Below are 26000 nucleotides of genomic sequence, written 5' to 3' on the forward strand. Positions count from 1 at the left end.
CCAAACTCAGAGCAAGTATAATGAACTATTCTGGGATAAACATTATGCATCACTAACACTTTCACATTTAGTTGAAGTAAAGCAATTCCAGGCAAGTACAAACACTGGCACACTGGTAATAAAATATCCACAGTACAAGTAAACCTCAAGCTATCAGTGCCAGTAAACATTGGTTCACACAGCCTAATCCTAAATTCAAGACACACAAACAATCTTGCTCAAAAGTATTTTGTCTATTTAACATCCAAATATGAATTAAAATAAAGAAGTTCACCCACGTGTATGTTTGGCTGCAACACTACTGAAAAATCGAATAGCATGTGAATGCTATTTAACCAAATAATGTAAATAAATCCTCAAAGAGAGGCATCTGCCTATAGTCAATTCCTCCAAGACCTGTTTATTTGACTTTAAAATTTTTCTCCAACCCACCCATTCTCCTAACTGCCAATACCCGGTCTATCTAGATCTATGTGGTCGGTTCACACTCTTTTGCCTCATTTCTATAATTTATTCTCTGTAGTGATCTTTTTACATACAATCTAACACTACACCCTCACTCAAAACCTTTCAAAGGGTTTTAAATGAAAAGCAAAATTTCAACCGGAGTCCACAATATGATCTGCTGGTCCTTGGCCACCCTTCTAATTCCACTTGGCACTCCTGTACCAGATAAGCTCTGCGAATAAGGAGGTTTCAAACTCAAAGGTGCCACACTTCCTCTTACCATAGCCATGTTCTTCTTTTCCTTTCCCATTTCCAACTCAGCTTAATTCATTGTTTATGCACTCATCCATTTGACAAATATTTATCAAACAGCTACTATATAAGCCAGACAATATTCTATGTATTGGGGTACAGCAAGGAACTAAAAAAAAAAAAAAAAAAGAAGCATCTTCACCCCTAGGAGATCGTTACTGGAAATAAAATGAATGAATGAATGAATGAATGCCAGATTGTCTCAAGTACTGAAGGGAGATAGAATGTAAACAAGGAGACCAGAGAAGAGGTAGTGGGTGATGACAGCAGTGCTGCTGGGTGTTAAGAAGAACCTGCGCAACTAGCAGACACATGAGGAAGATGCAAAGAACTGAGAGAAGCAGTCAAGCTATCCAAATAGAGGGAAAAGAGAAAGAAGTCAGTAATGTGCTACAGCAAAGGGAGCAAAATGGGCAAGGAGAGCCAGATCATTACAGGCCACTGTAAGGCCTTTTACTTTGAAGAGACAGGAAATGATTACAAAGGGTTTTGATGTTTTGTTTTGTTTTTCCCTTGGGTACTGGGAATTGAACTCAGGTCCTTGGGCTTGCGAACCAGGTGGTGGAATCACTGAGCTACATCCCTGGTCCTACAAAGGGTTTTGAGAAAAGGAATGAGTCTCTTTCTCTCTACTGCTATTGTGTAGTCTTTCTAAGCAGAGAAAAGAGGAACAAGACGAAGTATGAGAACTCACGTGGAAAGCTAATACAGGCTAATTGCTAATAGATATAATGGTGACCAGACCATAGAAGAGATAGAGATGGAAAGACGGGTGCAGACAGAGTCAGGAGTACTGCATTTGTTGAGACTAGATATGGGGTGTACAAAAAAAGTAGCTGAGGATTGAGGCCTAAGTTTTATAATAGACACAATGCATTTATTCAGTCCGTACTTTCCTTCCATAGCTTATGACTATTAAATTTTAAGGACAATGGTTATTTATGCCTTCTCTTTGTCTGCAGTGTTGAGGATCAAACCTAGGGCCCTATGCATGCTTGGCAAGTGCCCCACCTCTGAGCGACATTTCAGCACCCCTCTCTTTGATAAGCCTTTCACACGTGCTTATAACTCTATTCGTTTTTTCAAAGAAAATATTTGGGATAGTTCATGCTTTTTGTCTTGTTCGTTTCATTCACACAATTTGCCTCCTTATAAATTCCATGGGTTTGTTCTCTTTAATAGTTTCCACATAGATACTTAGCTCATTAATTTTCAGTCTTGCTTATTTTCTAATATATCCACTTAAACTACAATTTCCACTGTATTATCTTTTTTTTATTACTGAGAAACTCTGTGATTAGGTTTTAGTGTATAAAAGGTGGAGAGAAGAGATGAAAGTAAAGAGGACTACTAGAGCAAGAAAAACTCAGAAGACATGGTCCGTATACTTGTGAACTATATCATATATACACTAGAGGTTACATTTTCTTAATTCTAAGATGTCACTTACTATAAAATACAAGAGTAATTTAATAACTTCTGAGAGAGAGAAATAAAACTGCTTCAAAACATTTTTCGAAAAAAAAATACCAAACATTTTTCATCTTTAAACATGTTAAAATAAGTATTACAGAATTGGGAAAATAAAGAACAAACAGCTAAGTGAAATGTAAAGCAAAGAGAAGTACTAAATAGAGGTGTAAGTAATGTGTTACAGGTGTCACAGGAAGACAGAAGAGTAATTTAGATTGACCACCAGGAGAGAAAGTTTGGAGAAGATTTCACAGATCATACTAAAGGATGAGATGGAAAGTTAATCACAAAAAATGTTTAAAAAGCTGGATTTAAAAAGATGAGAATAAAGCCAGACGTGGTAGCACATGCCTGTAATCCCAGCACTCAGGAGGCTGAGGCAGGAGGATAGCTGTGAGTTCAAGACCAGCCTGGGGTACATAGTAAGTTCCAGGTCAGTCTCAACTACATAGTGAGACCCTGTCTCAAAAAACCAAAATCAATCAATCAATTAATCAATCAATCAAAATAAAAAAACACACTTATCAAATTTAAAATTTATAAAAGGGCATTCTAAGCTTAAAAATAAAGAAACAAAAACAAAACAAAATTCAAACACAAGCAGAACATGAGCTAGGGCTTGAGGAAAAAAGTACATAATGTGTTTGGAGGCACCAGTATGTAGCACAATGTGTTAAGGCATAGGATTACAGAAGGACAAGACAGAATGGGATAAAAAGGTACCTTGGGATTAGATTGTGAAAAGTGTTAAGAACCACAATAACATAAACTGACAGGTATTCATGAAAAGGGAATGAAAAGATGAACAGGCAGCTTAGTGGAAGAGAAGTCAAGAAGAGGAAAAGGGAGAAGCTGAAAAATTATAACAAAGATTAAATAAAACAAAACAAAAGAACCCATGAGACAGAATGGTGGAGAACTGGTAGCAGTGAGGAGTACAGTCCAGTAGTAGAGCAGAGCACTTGCTCAGCATGTGCAAAATCCTGGGATCCACTGCCTCTGGTGAGGTGTGGGGGAAAACCACTGAATGTGGGTACAGAAGAAAACTAAGAGTTGGACAGAACTTTGAAGTTGAAGGTACTAGAGTGCTGGGCCACAGCAGAGTTAATAAGTGATTTGCAGTGAACACTAAGATAAGCAAATATGAAGAAATGAGTTCATTTTCTGACATCTTCAGTTTGCAAAATGGCTGGACTATACGTACAGTAATAAGTGGTACAACCAAAGAAATATGTTAAATGTTCCAAAGAGACAAAATGCAAACATAAACTCATTGGGATGATAGTTAAAATGAATAGACAGAATCTCCTGAGTAAGAAATAAATGTAAAATATCTTCATTTTTCCAAAAGTGAAATCAAAGTTCAAAAGAAAGTAAAAGGGCTTAATGTCATGACCCAAAAAGTAAAATATTTATCTACTTTAGGACTCACCCTAAAAGTAAAAGCTTTATCTACATTTATTATCAAAGGTACATTTTGTTGTTGTTTCTTTTTGCTTTTTGAGACAGGGTCTCGCTATGTAGTTAAGGCTGGCCCTGAATTTGCTGTAATACTCCTGAATCAATCTGCCCAGTGCTGTAATCACACGGGTGTGTGCCGCCAAACCTGGCAATACAATCATTTTTTGATAAATATTAAAGATTTTCTTCTAAAATTACCAACACTGAGGTTCACTATTGAACAAATCAAAGCAATAGTTTTTCAGAATTTCAATTTCAATTTTTTTTTTTTTTTGGTACCAGGGATCAAACTCTGGCCCTTGCACTTGCGAGGTAGGGGGCAGAAGCACTGAGTTAAATCCCTAGCCCTAAATTTCAATTTAGAAGTACAATGGGCTTGGCTAGGTAGCCAGAACCTACAATCCCAACTACCTAGGTAACACAGGAAGACTAGGTCTCAAAATTTTAAAAAGGGATGGAAAAATAGTTCACTGGCATAGCACGTACCAGGGAGCACAGATGAGGACCCGGCTACTGCAAAAAGAAAAAGCACACAATGGGATTGCTGTACAGCCTCAGTGATAGAATACTGGATGCCCTAGGCTAGGTAACATGTTCATGATGAGGTAACATGTTTATGATGGAGCTGATTGGGGCCAGCCATAATCTGTATGATTCACTGCTAAGCGGTTTAAACCATGCTGGTACAGGCAAGACTGTCCCACTAGATGGTTTTTTATTAGTTTCATTAGTAAAAAAGACTGATAAAAGTGATTAGATCACCAGTGGTACTGCTTGATGGGGCAGTCAGGCATGTACCCACCAATGGTTCAAGCCAGTGGGAATGTGTCAATTCCTACACTGAAGGGGAAAAAAACAAAACAAAACAAAACAAAACAAAAAAAACCCCTCCCACTCCAATTAAAAAAAAAAAAAAAAAAAAAAAAAGACAAAAACCAGTACCAGTAACAATCCCCAGTACCAAAATAATAATAAACAGATAAGCAACAAACCTAAAATTGATTTTAAGAAAAATACTTTTTACATTATTATTAGTGATTTTGTATCTAGTTTCACAAAAATCTACTTCACAAAAAAATGTACCTTGCCCTTTTCTAAAAGTTACACTGTGGCAGTGAACAGAAATTTTATACAGTAAGTGTTTATACATTAGGCTTTTATAGGTGTATTATAAATATTACTGCTATTAAGTTACAATACCATTAGTTCAAAATGCTCTAAATGGGCTAAACAAGTGTGAAAATATTCAAAGTAGAACATATACAATAGTAACTATTTTATGAGGAAGAAATAACAAATAGGATTTGCCTGTATTACAAATAAATTAACCAACTAACTTTACTTCTTAAAGCACAACACTGAAAATTCTGGGGTAAATTCAGCTAGAAAGATGCTGTGGTTTTTGTCATAAACAGAGTAAGAAAAGTGGCTAAAATGAGAAATCATATATGTCATTTGCCATTTATGTGTTAAGTCTGTGTTAATTTCAACTGTCACTAAGTTCTAAATAATTTATTATAAAGAAGGTAAAACTTTAAAAACACTTCTTGGTTTATTCACTCTCTGGTGTGACAATGTATAATCTAACATTGTAAATCTATTCAAATTTTTACAAATCCCCAGGAACCCCAAGAGCAAACAACCCTGCAATTACCAATTACATACCTGGCATGCCCGTGGCCAGGCCCTGCCCAAAAGCCAAAGTTGGGTTGGCAGCTGCAGCTGCTGCAAGTGATTCTGCTTGCTGTCCCTGTTGACCCTGGTTGGGAGTAAGAGGACGCTGACCAGCTCCAGCGCGAAGAACCTATGAAAGACAGAAGAGGGCCAGGAATTTAGCTCAGTGGTGCCACCACATGCCTCGCAAGTGCAAGGTCCTGAGTTCAATCCCCAGTAACCAAAAAAGAAAAGACAGATGACTTTCTTAAAAGCGGCATTATAAATGTAATACATTTTTCTTGATCTACTATGTACATATTACAAGTAGACTTGGGACTTGCTTTGAACATGCAACATTCTTTTTACATGCAACAAAATGTGCATTTAGTATGAAAAATTACAAAATAATTTAACACCAAATAACACCACTGGTTCTTTACAATTAGAACAACTTATATAACAACATGAAGGTTCTAGAAGGTCTCTGAGTAAAACTCTTACATGAAAACAAAAATAGATTTTATTAAAACTATTTTCTAAAGCTGAAAACTATAACAGAAAGCTTAAAGTATTAATGTTTTCGTTATGAGATTGCGATACAGAGCAAAATCTTCAAATCAAACCAAGTGTTCAGAATTCAGAAACTTTAAAAATGAATAAAAGCTACTTTTAACGCAAAGCCTCAGTGTGAAAAAAAAAATAGAAGGTAATATCAAAACAAAGTGAGACGACCTTAAATCTGGTCAAGTTGTACTACTTTGTACCACACAACTATTGTAGTGATGATACACAAGCAGGATGAACTTAATTGTGAATCTTATAAATGTTCAAACAATTCAGGACCCACCTACGAGAGCATCAAATACAGATATGTGTATTGTTAAGGTAATATGGTATTTTTATGTTTGGTCAAAAAAGATACAGATTAAAACAACTTATTAAATTATGATGACATGATGCAAAAAGACTGAGTCAAAGAACAATTTCCAGAGAATCAAACATTGTTAAAATACATTAAAGGAAATTCAGAATAAAATTTAAATGCTAAGTAAGCAATACCACACATTATTAGGTTGCTTTTTTGGTATAAAATATGATAAACAATTCTGATATAAATCAATAGTGTATTTATCTTTTTTGTTGTTGCTTTTTTGCAACAGTATTTAGCAAGATAGCTCTTTAAAAGGCTGACATTAACAAAAAAAAAAAATCTCACAATACATACTGTTTTAAGAAGTCTAAGGTAAACTTTGGTGAAAATATTTCACCTTGCTTAAAAATGTAAGGTTTCTAACAATCTCTAATGGTCAGAAACACTGTTTAAAAACTTGCAATTTGTAAATACCTGGAAAAAAAGGTATTTACTTTGAAAGGAACATTAAGGTAGTTTTAAGTGGTGGAAATAAATTTAAAAACTGTTAAAAGAGTGTAAGACAGAAATGGAATACAGCCAAATCTTTAAGTTCATATAATATTGATCAGGAAAAAAAAAAAGCAATAGTTTTGTGCCAACTACATTGTAGGCAAGGTGTTATGTACTGAGAAAGCAAAAGAGAAAAATGTTCTTAAGCACCAGGAGCACATGGAATTTCAAATTCTCTTCCAAGAGTCCTCAAATATGAGTTAGTAAAGGAAGGCCTACCTGTTGCTGTCCAGGTTGAGCTTGTGATGCTGCTTGCTGACTGGCTGTGTTGTTTGCTGCTGCTGCAGCAGCTTGTTGCTGAAATAAATTGGCTGGATACACCCCCCACGGAACACTGTAATACTGTGGTGGGACCACTGCTGGACCTAAACCCCGCACACCCCACCAAAACAAAGCAAAACAAAACAAAATGTCACTGGATTTTACACAAGGCTCATGGCCTACCATCAGATTACAAAAGGGGACAAGGAAAAAGATTTAGAGCAGAACTTATACTTCTGCCCATTTACACCTTTTTTTTGAGACAGGGTCTCACTATGTAGTTGAGACTGACCTGGAACTCACTATGTAGCCCAGGCTGGTCTCGAACTCACAGCGATCCTCCTGCCTCAGCCTCCTGAGTGCTGGGGTTACAGGCATGTGCCACCACACGTAGCTTCATTTACACTTCTTATAGTATAGTATAGTCTTTCTGCTTTTTCTGATTCTGTTAGGAAGCAAGTATTCAGGTACAGATTATTAAAAGAGGAAGTATTCAGGGCTGGGGGTTTAGCTCAGTGGTGCTGCACCTGCCTCACAATCACAAGGTCCAGAGTTCCATTCCCAGTACCACAAAAATGAACAAACAAATAAATTCATAATTAATTAATTAAAGCAAGGGTGTTAATGGAGATATGTGAAGCCTAAAATCCCAATGACAGGTCACTGACCACCTATTCAACACATCCCGACATGTATCAATTTGTGGCTCTCTTAAATATTCAGAAACAACAGACACCATAAAAACACAAGGCTTTTTAAGGTCAATTCATCATTTCCAAATCTTAAAAAATATTTTGTGACTACTAAAACAAATTAGTTATTTTCTTCTCTGCCTTAAAAATACCCTTTATTTTAAAAACAAAAATTCTCACAAAGCAATAAAAATTATATGAAAACAAATGACACATTAGTGTTTACATGGATAGGAAACTAAGACTAGTGAGCTAAAACAAAGAACCAAATAAAGTGAGTACAAAGAAAAATAGAAGCCAGAAAGCAAACTAGGAAAAAAACAACACTAACTGTTTCTGCTCTAGTGTAACTGGTGCCAATTAGCACCATCATTCCAATGTGGATAAAATGCCATGACTGCTGACTGATAGAACAAGTAGGCTAACATCATATTAACACCGGCAAGTTGTAGGACATTTAATTAGTGTATTGTAAAAAATGAAAATCGTGGTTTCACTTTGTTTTCAGTACCAGAGATCGAGCTCAGGACCTCGTGCTTGTGAGGCAGGTGCAGTATGACACTGAGATACATCCCAGCTCACTGTGTTTTCAAAGAAAATAAAGTCCAATATAACTGAGTGAATCATTAAAATGAGAAGCTTTACTTCTATAAAGGTAAAATATATTTTTAAAGATGGCAAGATAAGCACGACCTACAGTGAGAACTGTTAAAACAAGGAAAAGGCTTTATGAAGAAATGATTCACTGAAAAGTGAAATAAGACCCTGACATCTTCTTAAGCCCTTACCACACAACATGGCCAAAAGCCATGTTCATGTGTGGCTACTGAACAACTGAAAGACAGAGAGCTCAAATTGAGAAGTACTGTTACTGGTATAATTTACACAGGGTTTTGAGACGATTCAGCACAAAAAATAATTTTAGATCTATTAATAATTTCAAAAATACTGATTACAGACGAGCATAGTGGCACACACCTGTAATCCCAGCACTCGGGAAGCTGAGGCAGAAGGATCTCTGTGAGTTCAAGACCAGCCTGAGCTACCTAGTGAGTTCCAGGTCAGTCTCAACTACATAGTGAGATCCTGTCTCAAAAAAAACAAACAAAAACAAAAACAAAGAAAAAATACTGATTATATGCTGAAATGATAATATTTGGGAAATGATGGACTAAATAGAACGTATTAGTCAAATTAGGGCCAGGGATTTAGCTCAGTGATTCCGCAGCTGGCTTAATAAGTTCAAGGTACTGAGTTCAATCCCCGGTACCAAAAAACAAACAAAGCTCAAATTAATTTTATCTGTTCTTTACTTTTATGTTGTGGCTACTAGAACATTTCAAATTACATTTTGGGGCTCACAATGCATTTCTGCTAGACAGTAATGGTGTTAGAAATCTAAGTTCAGAATGCATAAGGTGCTTATTTCCAAATTAAAAGACCTTTAAAGTTGCTTCTTTTCATCTCAGAGGTAAATGCTTCTCGGTATAATATATCAGCATTTTATATACTAATATCCAGTTAATAGCACCAAAAAGCTCACACCATCATAGAATTTCACGGCGTAGATTTCTATACTTAAATCCACTGATCTTGTATTTCAAAGTCCCCAAACTCCTAGGGAAATACAGACTGTTCAAAAGTCATTTTAAAAATACCAGAAGTTAACTAAAAACTACTTAATTGATGAATAACAATCACTTCAGTGAAGACTGAAAGCTAAAAAACACCAGTGACAGACTGAATTCTGAAAATGAGCCCATCAGCAGACTGAGCTAATAACTAGATGAACTTTAAAGGTAACCTCCCCTAACAAGGAAGTGGGTTGAAATTGAACTGTCTTGCCACCGTGTTTTAAATATCAGCAAAGTGAACTGTGAAAATAAAATGTAACCACCTAAATGAGATCAAGGCTGTAAAACCCTATAAAAGGAGTTGTGGGGCCAGGGGTTTGGCTCAGTGGCTCCACCACCTGCCTTGTATGTGAAAGGGCCTGAGTTCAATTCCTGGTACAAAAAAAAAAAAAAAAAAAAAAAAAAAAAACAGAGTTGTAACCTAGTACTTGGTCAATCAGGGCACTGCCATTAGGTTCTATCAAGCCCCTCTTGATAAATGTTTGTTATTTTACTTCTATTCCGCAGCCTCTCTGTGTGTCACTTACCAATTCCTTCCGTATCTACCTTACATATTCGGTTTTTACTTCTGATTCTGAGTAGTAGTTTAGCGTTTGAAATTTTCTCTTTCTTTCCAACTCCATCCTACATTTCTGGCCCTTGGTTTGCTTGCATATTTTAAGAGTGCTCGAGCAACTTTTTAGCTATGAATTCTCCACACAATCCTTAACCTGCATATTCATTCTATCTACCTCCACTTCATCTTCAGAAAAGTAACTTTATAGCACCTCTTTGGGTATTGGTCACTAAAATGGAGATGCACAGGCAAGATTGTTAAGATTTCTAAAGCTACAAAACAGAGAAGCAAACCAACTATGCATAAGGAAGAAGTTGTTAATGCTCAGCCCAAGGTCCCAAATTCTATCCCCGATACCACACCCACCCCTACAAATTCCCTGGAAACTTCAGTTCAGCGTGGATGTGTCAGTGTTCTGCAGCAATCTCAAATTTCCTAAATAGATGAAAATAAAACATATACCAAAATTAAAACTAAATCCATAACAAGCAGTAAGGATGAAAAATAAGTTACCTGCCAATGTTGCTGCTGCAGCCAGACCTGCTGCAGTATATGGATCGGTGCCTGGAGGAGCAGCACTAATAATATACGGGTTTGGCACAAATGCAGCTGGAGCAAGGCCTGCTGAGAACACACCAGCTATATTTAAAAGGGGAAAATAGTGAAAAAACTGTCAGGCTTTATTTTCTTCATTACACAAAAACGTTTCTCCATTATAACACTGCAATTTTTACTAGGTGACTCCAGGTAGAGTACGAAACACTCCTTTAACCCTAAGCTTTCCATTGGAGAAATAGGTATATTTATTACCTGTTGTGTTATATAATTTTGGTGAAAACCAAATGATATGATTGTACTGTATCGGAATACAACAGGCACATACTAGGTGCTTGGAACCAGAACCAGCACCAGCACATATTAAGTTTCTCATTCAATCTTTATTATGCCAGACCATGAGGCAGATAACTCCACATTGAGGAAGGAGGATGCAATCCATTAGGTGAGAAAAACAAGTCAATTAGGAGTCACAATGTAGTATTGTAAGCAATATGGACACAGAAGGGTTACCTAATAAACTTTGGAAGGGGTCCGTGGTATGAATAAGGCACAGAGTACAGTGAAATAAAACTGGAGCTGTAACTGGAATGAAGACTCATGAATGAATTCCTGATTCACTAGTATGGCTTTGCCCTACAGGCAGTCGGGAAACAGATGTTTAAAGGAGAATGACTTTAACAGCACTATTTCTGAGTCTAATATAGGACCATATGGATTTAGTAAAGGTTAAAAAATTAACATACATTTCCATTATTCTTAGTAACAGAGAAGAAAACTCCTGAGTGTGAAGGACTCCCTACACAGACCTTTCACTATAATTACTGAAAAAAAATTATGTTAAAAATGTGTTATCATTCTGGAGACAAAAGGAAAGAAAATAATGAATAAGGAGGTATTTAAAATTAAAGATCAAAAAGATTCACATTTAAAAGAGGGGGGATATAAAATTAGGTAAACATAACTTTTGGGGGTGAGGGGACAAGGCTTCACTATATAGCCCAGGCTGGTCTTAAACTCAGGGTGATTCTCCTGATTCAGCCTCCCACCATACCCTACTCAGAAGTAATTTTTTTGCGGGGAGTACCAGGCATTGAACTCAGAACCCTTCACTTGCAAGGCAGGCACGGTGCCACTGTGCTAAATCCCTGGCTCACTTAAAAGTAATTTTTAGCTGGGCATGGTGGCACACAACTATAATCCCAGCACTCAGGAGGCTGAGGCAAGAGGACTGCTGTGAGTTCGAGACCAGCCTGGGCTACATAGTGAGTTCCAGGTCAGTCTCAACTACACAGTGAGACCCTGTCTCAAAAAAAGCAAAAAAAACCAAAACAAAACAAAAAAGTAATTTTTAGGAAAACTATACAAGGGCCAGGGATTTAGCTCAGTGTTTCTGCCACCTGCCTCACAAGTGCAAGGTCCTGAGTTTGATACCCAGTACCAAAACTAAAACAAAATTATACAAAAGGAAAATAGCATCTTAAAATCTAGGTCTTAAAATCAAGATCCCACATTTATACCAATTTTGAATTATATTAGCTTTCAAAGTTTTTGGCTACAATCCACAGTATGAATTATTTCACATTAACTTAAGTGTTTACACATACACAGAGTATTAAATCACAAACAAGTCTAGCAGGAAAGAAAATTACCACTAGCAAGTTTCAAAGTACACTATATTCTATATACACTCAATTTTTCTATTCATTATTTTCTATAATCTAATCTTTAAAAGTGTAAGCCACACCTAGAGCATTAATTTTATGCCAGGCAAAACGGCCATTTAAAAAAATCTGCTTTTTTATGAAGTAATTAAGAAACTGTAGGTTCACGAAAAATCTATGCTTAAAAGTAATTTGTTTGCTGCCATATTCTTTTTTTTTGGGGGGGGTCGTTGAGACAGGGTCTCACTATGACCAGGGTTCACTGACCTGGAACTCACTATGCAGCCCAGGCTGGTCTCAAACTCACAGTGATCCTCCTGCCTCAGCCTCCCGAGTGCTGGGATTACAGGCGTGCGCCACCATGCCCGGCTTTGCTGTCATATTCTTACCTAGGCCTAGGTCAAAGGTTTCAAGATTTCCTTCTAGTTCACCTATCATGAATTTCTCACAGTAACATAAAATTATGTATCAATATTTGCTCACAGGAACCTAAAATTATGTATCAATATTTGCGTTTTACTTACTATACAAACCTAAAAGTGAGGACATACTTTTAAAAGTATATTTTACAATTCCAGGATAAAAACATTGTTTTTAAAAACTCAAGTACTATTAGTATATAGGGCCGGGGATTTAGCTCAGTGGTGCCTCACAAGCACAGGGTCCTGAGTTCCATCCCTGGTACCAAAAAATAAACAAACAGAAAAGAAAACAAATGTCTTCACACAGTCTTGACTCACAGATTCATCTCAATGTTTAAACGCACACAATCCCATACATTTCATATTTGTCTATAATCGTATTTCTGCTTATCAAAATTAATCAGAGAGACCTAAGTCAAGAAACACATCTCTCTCGTCTCCCTTTGCTCAGCCTCACCACCACCATCCCCAAAGGCCTGGGACGTCTGCCCTCAAAGTCCTCCCTCGCTATTAACCCGCCCTTCTCCACTCCCATGGCAGTGCAGCCGGTCAGCACACATGGGTCCCTCCCCACTCCAGCCCCTTTGGAAGATACTGCAGTCTTATAAAAGGAAAGGTGGGATCTGGATCCCTATTTGCATACTTAACCTTCACAGTAAACTTTCAGCCCTGCCCCTCAACGAAACAGGCCTCCAGCTACTATAAAAGCACCCCCACCCCAGACACTTCCCAGGTTCAGTCTAGGAGGCTCCCTCCAGTGCTACAGCACAGGCCCTATTAAAGATTCACTTTAGTGTTCCTGTTTTAAAAAACAAAACAAAAAAACTAGTTCTTTCTTTTTAACAGCTGCATGACAGGTATTTATTCTACAGAAGAAACTCAACCCAGCCTACTGCTGAAATACAATTAGCTCATAATCTTTGGGGATAAATATGCTATTAAAAAAATCTACACAAATATCTGCATTATCGTATCATAGGCAGCTAAGTTAAGACAAATTTATACACAGTCAGAGAGGGACTGGGCTCTCAAGGAAATTAGTGGAAAAACAAAGACATCAGAATTATGCCTGGAGGCACATCTGAAGAAGGCCAGACAAAATCAAGTTGTAATTGCCAGGCCTCCATGACTCCCTAAGGGATAAACAATAACTACATCATCCTGTGCTTAGTACCACCCAGTCTAGTCCAGGTAGGACCAGATGGGTGACTAGAATATTTGGACCCAAACCTTCCCAAGATTGCCTCTATTCTTTCCATGTAGCCTTGCTATATACTCATTTCATTTCCTGACTGGATCAATATTAGCCATCAGCAATACTTGGAATCTTATAAGTTGATTAAAGTTTGACCCAGGTTATACCCACACTGTGACTTTGCTGTATGAATTACCTAACAAAGGGGCTCAGTGGCAACCCCTCAACAGCTTTCCCTAAACCTATCCTTCTCTTCATCTCTATTGTCCTTTGAATTCATTCTTCAGGTGACAGGAACTTGGCATACCTGACACCTAGCAGGTTGGGAGTTGTGGTTTTATATCAATATCCCTATGAAATTTCACTTAAATGGCCCAAAACACACCAAGTATGTGTATGTACATGCACACTGAACTCAGGGGCTTAAGCACGCTAGGTAAGTGGTTCTCTTCCTTTTTCATTTTGAGACAGGGTCTCACCAAGTTGCCCAGGCTTGCCTCCCTCCAACTTATAGGCCTCTTGCCTCTGCATCCCAAGTAGCTGGGATTACAGGGATGCAAAGCTTAAAACAGGTAAATTCTTGTTCCCTATTTTTCTTTCTTTCTTTTTTGTTGGTACCAGGGATCGAACTCAGGACCTTGTGCTTGCCAGGCAGGTTTGGTGCAGCACCACTGAGCAACATCCCTGGCCCTTGATCCCCCATCTCTAAATTTTCCTATAGCAAAGTTGTCCCAAATTATATTCCTATCAAGAGCAAATGAGAATGTCAATCATAGGGTAAATGAAAGGTAAAGTAAAACATTAAAACAAAAAGAAGCAACTGGGCTGGGAAATTAGCTCAGGGGTTCCAGCACCTGCCTTACAAGTGCAAGGACCACAGTTCAATCCCCGGTACCAAAAAGAAAAAGCAACTATTTTATTTTTTAGTTATCACAGATACAAAATGTATCACTTTTATATCACTAATTTGAAATGTCAATTAAGATTAAAATTCATATATGTACCCATAATCCAAAACAAAGCTCATTATTCTGCATAACTAATATGCACTAATAAAAAAAGATGTGAAGAAAAATGGTTAAATTTCATGATGATAGCACAGGAAACACAATGGGGGCCAGAGACCACTCCCCCCACTCACTTGGATTGGGGCAACACTCCAGGGTAATCCTTCCATCACTCTGAGAGAAGCAGGAAATAAAATAAAGACCCAGGAAATTGCTAAGGTTCAGGAAAGAGCACAGGAGTACAGTAGTGGAACTCCTGACCTGACCTTCAGTGACATTTTCCCCACTGGAACTTCGTTAAAGTTAATAAATATGGGTTGACTCTAATGTGTAATTAACAGAGCCTACAAGGTGGATGGAGTGAACACACTTGCTAGAGGCCCCTGAGATGACTCAGCACCATGCGAACAATTTCTGTCAAGCAAAATGAGACACAAAGATACACGTGAGCTGGGGTGAACAACTTTTAAAACCTGAAAGCCTGATTCTTTCATGTTCTGTGCTTATTTTATTTCCCTGCCACCCCAATACCACTTTCCCATCTGGGCCACATTCTTGTTGCCACAGACCTATCTTGAGCACATCAACCCATTATCTTCAATAAATGTAGCTGCTTTTTCTTTTACCATTGGTTGTACACTAGAAGTTCTTTATTATACATAAAAGCCTGGAATCTGATGGATCGGTCACACGTTATTGTGATAGGTAGAAAGGAGACAAGGAAATCATAACTAAAAATTCTACAACTCCCAGGACAGAGCTGAATTTACCTAAGGCCTTCCTCAATTATGAAAGTCAAGGTATACCCTGAAATAAGGACAGTTCCAACAGCAACATTCTTTGACCCGAATTGTACTTTCTTTACCAGACCCACCACTAGAAGGCCATAAATTGGCCCAATAAAGACAGTAAACAAAAAGTTGAGTGAATCCAGAGAATGTTGAAATCACCTATTAAGAAACAAAAAACCCAAACCCACGCCTGGTAAAAGGTGGGAACCTGTGGGGAGGGAGGCGTGTGAACACTTTTTCCTGTAGCTTTTCACCCTCTTAAGTACTAATGTGCTCAGTTCCAAACTGCAAGGAGTCTAACTTCATTGTGCGCCCACACTCTCCCAAGTGTGTACAGACACAGACGCACACACCCACACAAAAAACAATACTAAAGCTTTATAAACAAGGTGTACAGAACTGTTACCCCTCCCCAAAAAAGGTGGGCTGTAAGTCCAAAAAACACATCTTGGTCGTAAGTCTGAACAGGTGAGTCACCAAACTATTGTAGACAGCTAAGTTAATTAGATATATTATAGGCAGTTAGACAGGGACCAGATCCTCAAGGGACTCAACAGAAAACATAACTGAGGCACATTTACTGAAGGCTAGGATTCAAAAGAGTAACTTCTAGACTGACATACTTTCCCTAGAGATGAACAGCAGTGACTGATATTCTAAATAGGCATCAATATCCTTGGGTGTGGACCAAAACTTCCCTAGCCTGTTCCTTTCCAGAAATCCTTGTTCATTCCAACAAGCTACCCCATTTGATCCTCATTTAATCAATATTACCTAAGCGATTAGTCTTTTAATCTTATTAGTTGACTATAGTTTTTGTCCCACCTTGAACCCGCCTCACCTCATGGCTTTGCTCAATGAAAGTGGGGTCCTTCAGAAGTGGGGACCATAGGTAACTCACTTTCCAGACTCCCTTCTGTCTCTTAGACAGAAGCTATCTTTCCTTCAAAACATTCTTCCTACTCTTAACCTCTGTCATTCCTAGAATTCATTTTTCAGTTTTAGAGAACACAAACTAACTGTTTTGGACAGCCAGCAGGCTGGTAGTAGTAGTACTTCCCTGATATCATTTGTAGGTCCACAGACCATACATTCTGTATCAAAACAAGGAATATCTGTACTGTATTCTCTGTTTTTGCCTAGTAAAACCCCCTCATGTCTCTTTCTGGCACATCCTGAAAATTCTTTTTCTGCAAGCCTGCTATAGCTGGGTGGTCAGACCCAGCCCAATCACTACTACCCGCCTCCAAGGCATTCTTGCTGACCATTTATATGTATATTCCTCGGCCAATACCACAGTTTAAAATCACTACAAATGATTGCTTTGAAATATGGTTGAGCAACTCTCCTTCCTGTACTTTAGTTTTTTCATTAATTTTCTGAGACAGACTTCAAAATCCAAAATTTAAGTTTCACACAAACAGAATCCTCTTGGGATTCTGACCAAGTGAACAACAAATCCACACATCAATTTAGGAAGACCAGAAAGCTCTACAATGCTGAAACCCTCCCCCGTCCCAAAATCGTGTTTCTCACTCATTCAACAGTTCAGAAAACATTTAGTTTTATCAATGCCTCATGTACGGTACCCTTAGCCACTCTCTATTCCCTCATATAGCTTCTTGTCTCTCTTATGTTTGCCACGTTCTGATTACTATGGTTATTCTGGCATATTCCTTAAGTTTTATTTCCTAGCTCATTTCGTCGTAGGTAATAATTATGCAGCCCTTAGAATTATTTTTTTTAAACTTTCATTTACAAAATCATAAAATAGTTTGCTTTTCATTTTGCAGCTTCAAGACCCCTGGTAGCCTTTGATGGCTTAAATCCTTTATCTCTTAAATTCAGAATATACCATTAAAGTTCTTTTTAAAACTTAGTTTCACCTCGAGTATAAACTCTTTTATACAACTGTTTTTAGCTGATCTAACTGGTACTGTCATTTTATTTGAAACATTATCCTATATGTGTTCTGCTGCACTCACCTGCCCAGCAGGCAGTAACCCTGATGGTCTCAACTATATTCTACAGGGTCAAGTCTCCAAACAAAGCCTACTATTTCCTCTGGGGCTCCAACCTCACACAATTAGCATGATGGAAACTCCAATTCTTCTTGTTGTTTTTTCCTCTTTTAGCCCTCTTTATAGGCTTTTACTGCAGATCATGGCTAGATTTTCCCTTAATTTCCTGTAGTATAGAAATTCCCCAACCATTTATCCAACTCTCACTTTTTTCTTTGAGCTTGCAAGCAGATGCTCTCTCTTACAAGCGCAGATGTTGTATTTTAAAAAATATATTGTATTATGGCCCATCCTGTGGGCCAAGCCTTCTTTTATCCTAATTTTGTATAAAGAATAGCTTCAACATTTTCAGAGAGCTAGAGAAAAATTCATTTCATGGAAATCATATGAAACTGTACTTTAAGTGCCCCTAAGGACAATGTTATTGGAATACAGCAATGCTCATTCGTGTACCACCTAAGATCACGTCCATATTACAACAGCAGAGTGGAGTGATGAATGCCCTACAAAGCTTAAAAGTTATCATCTGGTCCATTACAGAAAGTTCTGTCAATTCTCATTCTAGAATAATCTTCAGAGCTGCAGTGACTATGGTAGTTAATGGCCATCTGGGCATTTGAGGTGTGACCAACCTAACTTGAGATCAACACTAAGTAGGAAAATGCACACCTGTTCCCAAAGACTTAATATGAAAAATGCAAAAGTTCTCATAAGCATCTTATAATGATTTTGAAATGACATTGTAGATGAGTTAAAATAATTCATTCATAATAAATAATTCAAAGTAATCTCCCCCATTTTTGAGTTTTAAAAAGCTACAAAATAAATTACATATGGTATATATTATATCTGTATTGGATAATGCTATTCTAAATGAGCTAACACCAGCCAAGAGATGACTAAGCCAGCTTTAATGAAAAAGACTCATGGTCAACAACACATACATGTAATGGTTGAACTAAGATTAAGGTTTTCAAACTTATTTGCACCAAATGGCCTAGAATTCAGTGGTGACAACCTATGGCACACACGTCACAGCGGGCTGTTTCTTATCAATGAAAGCTCTTAAAAGGTTTGCTGTCACTGACCCAGAAGATTTCAGAGTTGTTCTGCTATACATTTAAGGACTATACAAGCTGAATGTTACTTATTATACTGTGACATTAAAAAGAAGTATCTGTAAATTATTTATGAAGCAAGTTATTTTGATACCAAAACTTGACAGAAACTTCAAATATGTACAGAGACCAGTATCACATACACATTGATATAAAAATCCTAAGTAAAACATTAGAAATTGAGAGAAATTGTTAAAATAAAAACTGCATGTCGTTTCTATTCTAAGGAAAGTCAACTGTTAAGAGATATTCATATACTAAAATATATGATGTTCAAGAGATTTCATACAGTGTACTTTCAAGATTAACAAAAGACAATCATTCGATAGCAAAACATAAAATATTTAAGAACAAAGTTTTCAAATTCTTAGAAATACTTTTTAGGCTGGGGATTTAGCACAGTGGTTATGCTGCCTTCCTTGCAAGCACAAGGACCTGAGTTCGATCCCCAGTACCAAAAAAAAAAAAAACTTTAAAGAACATGGCCAGGTATGGAGCTCAGTGGCACCTCACCTGTCTGGCAAGCCCAAGGTCCTGAGTTTTAAACCCAGTACATAAAGAAAGGTGGGTGGTGGAGGGAACAAACAAACTTACGAATACTACTACTATAGATTTGAATAAAGGACACATTACACTTTGAATGATGCTGTGAAAACATTAAATTTTCTGTAAATTAAAAAATTTAATCTGATTGTCTAGAAGTAGATAAGGTGGGTCCTAAATTTCATTTTAAAAAAGCCAATGAGAACAAAACCTTTAAAAACCTAAAGAGCAATAGATGTCAAATATTAAAACATCATAAAGCCTCAAATAAGAAAACCTGTTGTGTTCCATGAATAGACAAGTCAACAATGAGAGAAAGATTAGGAAAAAAAAAGACAAGAAACAGGACCAGGGTAGACACTACACATGGACATCTTTGACTAAAACCTAAAGAAGAAACCTTACTGCAATGACACAACAATACAAAATGAAGGGAAACATCCAACTTGTCCTTCCACAGATTCTGATGTTGAAGAGTATTCAAAACCTTTCAAACCAGAAAATATACCAAGTTTAGGAAAAATGAGAATACTCAACAGTTACACAATCTATAGAGTAAGTTTCTGACTTAAAAACATTCACACTGCAAACTTTGACAGGTGTAATATGTAATTCTCACTTTGTAAGCTTATGAATAGATCTGACTTACAAAAGATTCTCCCAGAACGCGGAACTCATTTTGAAGTCAGGACTTAAAAATACAGGTGATAAAAATGACATTAACCATACGCACACATACTTTATCAATGTCATGTTACTATAATTATATAAGATACAGCTATTAAAAGAAACTGGAAAAAAAGAACTTGTTTGCTCTTTGCAACTTCACATTAATTTATAATTCTTTCAAAATAAAAAGAAAAAAGAAACCTGCATCAGAACTACTTTACTGCATCCACTACTAGAGAAAAGGGACAGGGTCAGAAACAGAGGTGGGAGGAAAATAACACTATGGATACCAGCAAGATACACCTATATTAATAAACTCTAAAGATGTGCCTCAGTGAGGGATGGGGAGAACAAAGAACAGAAACAGACAAAACATCCAAATAAAGACAATGTAACAGCGGTGCCATCCCTAACTAAAAAAAAAAAAAAAAGATACTACAACATGTACCATACTTGAACTCTAGCAGTAATAAACAACTGTAACAATTTACATTAAAGACCAAAGGACACAGATGAAATAATTCAATGAAAGAAAATACATTTTTAAAAAATTTTCCTGGGAATCTTATTTGCAAAAAAGTTTAAAATAAACATTCTCATTAGATAAATGGACACAAATAACTATGTTAAAATTCTAGGCATTTGACTCTCTTGACTTCACATTGAGAAAAAAAAAATTATGGGCTGACTTTTATCAAGTTACAGATTTTATTTAACCAATAATCTAAATAATCAGAAACAATTCTTTCCCAATCAAACCCTTGCCATATAATCTATTACTGTTCACCTCAATGAGATATTTCAAAAATTAACAAAATATCACCAATCAGCAAATAAAAAATAAGGGGCCAGGGATGTAGCTCAGTGGTACCGCACCTGCCTTGCAAGTATAAAGTCCTGAGTTCAATTCCCAGTACCAGCCGGGTGTGGTGGCGCATGCCTATAATCCCAGCACTACGGAGGCTGAGGCAGGAGGATCGCTGTGAGTTCGAGACCAGCCTGGGCTACAGAGTGAGTTCCAGGTCAGTCTCAACTACAAAGTGAGACCCTGTCTCAAAAAAACAAAACAAACAATTCCCAGTACCAAAAAGAAAGAAAAAAAAAAAAAAAAAAAAAAAAAAAAAAAAAAAAAAAAAAAAAAAAAAAAAAAAAAATAAAAAGAAAAAGAAAAAGAAAAAGAAAAAGAAAAAGAAAAAGAAAAAGAAAAAGAAAAAGAAAACAATCTCAACGCTTTAGGATAAATCTTTTTCTAAGCCTAGCCAAAATGGTAATCTACAAGGACTCACCTATATGTGGCTGCTGAGCTGCTGCTAATGCGTACTGTTGCTGTTGAGCTGCAGTTAACTGCTGAACTGTTAGAGCGTTAGTCCTCTGGAAGAGCTAGGGAAAGTATTTAATACAAAGATTAGTGTCCAAACACACACACACACACACACACACACACACACACACTTTTTTATTCTGGTGTCGGGGATCAAACTTGGGACCCTGTGCTTATGAGGCAGACAGCGGAACCACTGAGCTAAATCCCCGGCCCTCAAACACTTTATTTTTAATTACAAGCTGTGACGAGATATTTTAAACACTTGTTTGAGCATTTTCTCAACTTCAAGGATATTTTAATCAATGAAACAGTATTAGAGCACCCTTATCATCTGAACTGTTTCACTGCACTTCAAGTTATACTATATACACCTAAGAGGTTTCTTTGTTTTTAGAAGTTTCTTAGAAGGAACATACTTATACTTTACCTGCTGCTGAGAATTGTAGTCAAAAAGGCCCACAGTAGCTCCTGAAGAGTCCATGGGTACCTGATTTCCAGGATAGTCAAATTGTAAGGAATCCAGACCAACTTGTTCCATGGCATCCAGATTCTGAGTTTCAGGATTTGAAAATTCTTCAACAAGTGGTTTGTTAGCTGTAGGATTGGAAAGAGGCCCCAATCCTTCTGCAGGATTAGTACTGGGGCCAAGGCGCTCAACTACTTCAGTTGGAGAGGCTTGACGACTTCCAGGAGTACGACTAAATAAAAAGTACAGAGAAGAACATCATGAGTAAAAGATATAAGGTAAAATGGAGTGCAACACTTATGAACAACAAATGGTTGTAAAATACAGAGAATAAATATGGCACTCTGGCTTACTAACCACTTAACACATTTTAATTTCTATTTAATATACTTTCTCAGGAAAATGTGTTGACATGCTATGTTACTTTTTATATTATTAACAATCACTGTTCTCAATTTGAACAGTATAAGAACTTAATATTACAGGTAAGAAAAACTGGCCAATATCACATCTTATGTTTATACTACCTGAAACTTCTGTCTCAAATCACAGACAAAATAAATGCTAACTACGAAAGGCAGACTTGTCAAGGAACAAATGCAAGGAGGTACAAAACTAAAACCCACCCATTATATAAACTGCTAGTCTTGCCCACTAGCACATGATTTTGCCAAAACATCTTAATATTTACCAAAAAAAAACTGCCTTTACAAGTTAATCTTCACAATTTAAGTGTGTAAAGCCTGGGATACAATAGAAAATGGCACTAAAATAAGACAAAAGGATGGCTCCAGACTTTCCTTAAACATGCTTTTGAGTAAATCATTTTATCCTTCAGACCCCAGATTCCTTATGAATGAACAGATGATCTGGTACCTCCAACTAACAATAGTAACCATTTGTGAAACCCCTCTACAGCACCTTTCCAAACAGCATCTTTAAAATACCAAATTCTGAGAGTTTAAACAATCAGAAAGCAATGTAAACGTAAATATAAATGAAATATATAAGATATTTACAAAAAATTAAATCAACAGCATGAAAAAACTTCACTGTACTATGTTCTCCTTAATTTTTCCAAAAAATTCATTAATATGGACTAAATTTTAAGCATTGGCTTTTCTTTTTTCATCAACATCTTTCAGGGTATAAATTTTATTTTTACCTTATTTCTAATCCTCAAGTCTATTTTCTTCTATATAGGTATTTTTATAGGATTCTTTCCCTTACAAAAAAAGAAATAGTTTATTTTTCTGAGGAACCACGCATTCACAGTATATTCAAACATAAGTATTAAGTTAATGGAAATAAATGTTTTACCTGGCTCTTAATTCCATGTTATATCCCTCTAACTCTGCCCCTAACTTCAGGGGCTCTACACATGGGGACAAATTTGCTAATATGTACACAGTAGTTTGCAAAATAATTCCTAATTATGAGAACTGTTCTCCACTTGAACGTAACATTCACTTAAAATCAACCATTGTCCTTTTGCATTAGATTTCAAATGTCCTTCTTCTTTAGTCACACCTAACTTGTATAAGAACATTTTAAAGACTCATTTTTCATTTGAAACCTATGTGAAGAAAAAACAAAAGTGAAGGGATTTTCTGTAATTATCATTAGTTAAGGAAGAAAATGAAGGAAAAGGAAAAGAACCTAGGGCATTCTGAATGAGCTACACCCCCAGTCCTTTTTAAAATTTTATTTCGAGACAGGGTTTTGCTAGCCAAATTCCCTAAACTGGGCTTGAAGTTGGGATCCTCCTGCCTCAGCTACTGTGCTACCATGTCCTGCTCACAGGTATTCTTTTGAAACATTTTTACCCTGCAGGTAATGACTGATATTATATTTAAAACAATTAACAGTTTTAAATACATAAAACTTACCAGAATAAAATTAGAAAGCTAATAAAGTTCATAGCAATGATTTAAAGACGTGTAAGCTTTCACACAAAAATAACTCATACACAACAAAAAAGCAAAACAAACAAACAAAAAATCACACTATCAGTGGTGCATTTTCTTGCTACAGTTAATGGTGTGTTAACACTTCAATTATAAATATATAAAATAATGGGTTATAATCAGAGTTTTTTTTCTTTTTTTGGGGGGGTACCGAGGATAGAACTAGGGTCCTTGCGCTTGCAAGGCAGGCCACCAAACCTCTGAGCTAAATCCCCAGCCCCTATAATCAGAGTTTTAAAGGCATGCTCTTTAATAAAACTTAGGTATTACCAGAAAAGCCAACTCAGGATAAAGATCTAAGACAAAATGGACAACATTAAATTTCTGGTTGAAAGAGGTTTACTAGTTTTGGATACTTTTTTGTACTCAGAACAGATAGAAATGGCAGTTTTTTAAAAACACGTTGTTACTGTTTTGTTAAAGGCAATAAATATAAAAGCATATAAGCCATAGATTTACTCTGTTTTATCTAAGACTCCATGATTCATAAGATCTCAAAGAAACAGTTCATTTTCAGGTAACAGCTCCAAAGCACCTGACTACTAAATTGTGCAAGTATAGAAGTTAGTATGAAGCTAATACTGACTTACCTTAGACCAATGGTTAAAACAAAGAACTTGCTTAATCACCTAAAGAGAAACCTAGACAGGTATTAACTTAAACTGAGTTTAATGCTAATTTTCTGAAGCTTTCTGTCCCCCACTTTCTATTTGAAGGAATATTAATAGTAAAACCTCATATATTATAAGAAAGGTCACCGTTCCTAATTTTGTCTCATTTCTAAGACTAAATATATAAATGAAGGCAGGAAGATACAGTGATAAGGATTAAAATTCTACTGAAAGGTGCTCAAATGGAACCCCAAGAAGAAAATAATCAGAGTAAACCTATAAATCAAAAATTTTTCACAGATGAGAAAGTTCAAATTTAAACTATCATATCAATAAAAAAGTAATAGCAGCTTCTAACATCATTCTTTTCACAGAATGCACTCTTGGGTAATGTTTTGAAGATTTCTTTTTAATAGTACATAAACATTAGCTAATTTTCCTTATAAAAAAAATAAAACATTGGTCCAGATTAACAAAAGGTACAAAGGAAGTAAAGAAAACCTAAATTGCAAAAATACCTCAATCAATCACATCAACTAAAATCATCATAACCCCCGAAGAGATAAGCTGTTCTCCTCGAGAAAATCAAAATCTTACTTAAAATCTTTGCCATCAGCATCCACTCCATTTGGCAAACCTCTTCCATTTAGTTTAGGGTCGCCATCCTCTCCTTGTTTGAGATCTCTGTCCTGGTCCTCCTCAAATGGAGACGCCTTGCCTTTCTGATCTCCTCTCTCAGGTCCATCTGCTTCAGCATCTCTAGTTCCCTGAGGAGAAAGAGTCTATTGGATTCTGGGTACTTCATAGAAACACAAAAAGGCACCATAATGTGACCTAAAACTACATTTTCATGAATGTAAACAATGAAAACACTGAATTTTATTTCTTTTCTTTTTTTTTTTTTCCTGGTATGGGGATCGAACTTGGGACCTTGCACTTACGAGGCAAGTGGAGGAACCACTGAGCTAAATCCCCCGCCCTGAGTTTTATTTTAATTTCTTATTCAACTAATTTAGCAAAAGGCAAAAAATTGAGTACAAATTATAGTGATTTACAGCAGAAAGGTTAAGGCAACCTTAACTATAGTGGTGCTGGAAAAGCAGTAACACCACAAACTAGATTAAAATGTTTGATGCATGAATAATTTTATTTAGTTACTTCAGGATCAAGGAATAAACAATTTTAACTTTGACAATGCTTTAAACTATGGTTTGATTTCTGTAGCATGGTTAAGATCATAAATACTCTCCGTGATTATTTCATATATTGCATGAAGTGGAAAAAGCAAAGAATACAGGAGTATAGATATCTACACAAAATTTCATTTAGCTCTAGAAAGGGAGGGAATAAGCTGACTTAACTAGCAAGCAAACATTAAGTATTTCTTTACTCAAAATACTTACAAAAGTTCCCTTCCTAAATCGAGAATCCAATTTATCAGCAGGAGAAGAACTTAATACATATTCTACCATGCTCACACCAAGGCCTCCACTTTCTGATCGCGGAGACAATATTGCATTTACTTCACTGTTTCCATGAAAACCCTGTCCAGATCTTCTTTGTACCATAATAGGCTGGGACATTGAATGATCTGTTTGGAAAAAGAAGATAATTATGCATTTATACTTTAAGCTACAAAACACTGTTAAAGGAATATACTAAAATGAGAAAAATCACTTTTATTTTAAATATTAGTAATCTTATCAATAGCCTTTTTTTTTTTTTTTTTTGA

The 26000-nt window shown here is 36.4% G+C and overlaps 1 protein-coding gene across 9 annotated transcripts in view; it reads right to left on the reverse strand.

Annotated features, from left to right (window-relative positions):
- Pum2 (pumilio RNA binding family member 2) overlaps positions 1 to 26000 on the reverse strand; it is a 77703-nt gene that overhangs the window by 32263 nt on the left and 19440 nt on the right. For all 9 annotated transcript variants that reach the window (XM_010618025.3, XM_033762913.1, XM_010618022.2 and 6 more), the window contains 7 exons: positions 25672 to 25859; positions 24866 to 25035; positions 21652 to 21922; positions 21187 to 21280; positions 10429 to 10554; positions 6992 to 7137; positions 5359 to 5497 (listed from right to left, as the gene is read on the reverse strand). In XM_010618025.3, coding sequence (XP_010616327.1) covers positions 5359 to 5497; positions 6992 to 7137; positions 10429 to 10554; positions 21187 to 21280; positions 21652 to 21922; positions 24866 to 25035; positions 25672 to 25859 — 1134 coding nt within the window. The remainder of the gene's footprint in view (positions 1 to 5358; positions 5498 to 6991; positions 7138 to 10428; positions 10555 to 21186; positions 21281 to 21651; positions 21923 to 24865; positions 25036 to 25671; positions 25860 to 26000) is intronic.

The sequence above is a fragment of the Fukomys damarensis genome, unplaced genomic scaffold, assembly GCF_012274545.1.
Source record: "Fukomys damarensis isolate Sample0158 unplaced genomic scaffold, DMR_v1.0_HiC HiC_scaffold_2, whole genome shotgun sequence".
Classification (NCBI taxonomy): domain Eukaryota; kingdom Metazoa; phylum Chordata; class Mammalia; order Rodentia; family Bathyergidae; genus Fukomys; species Fukomys damarensis.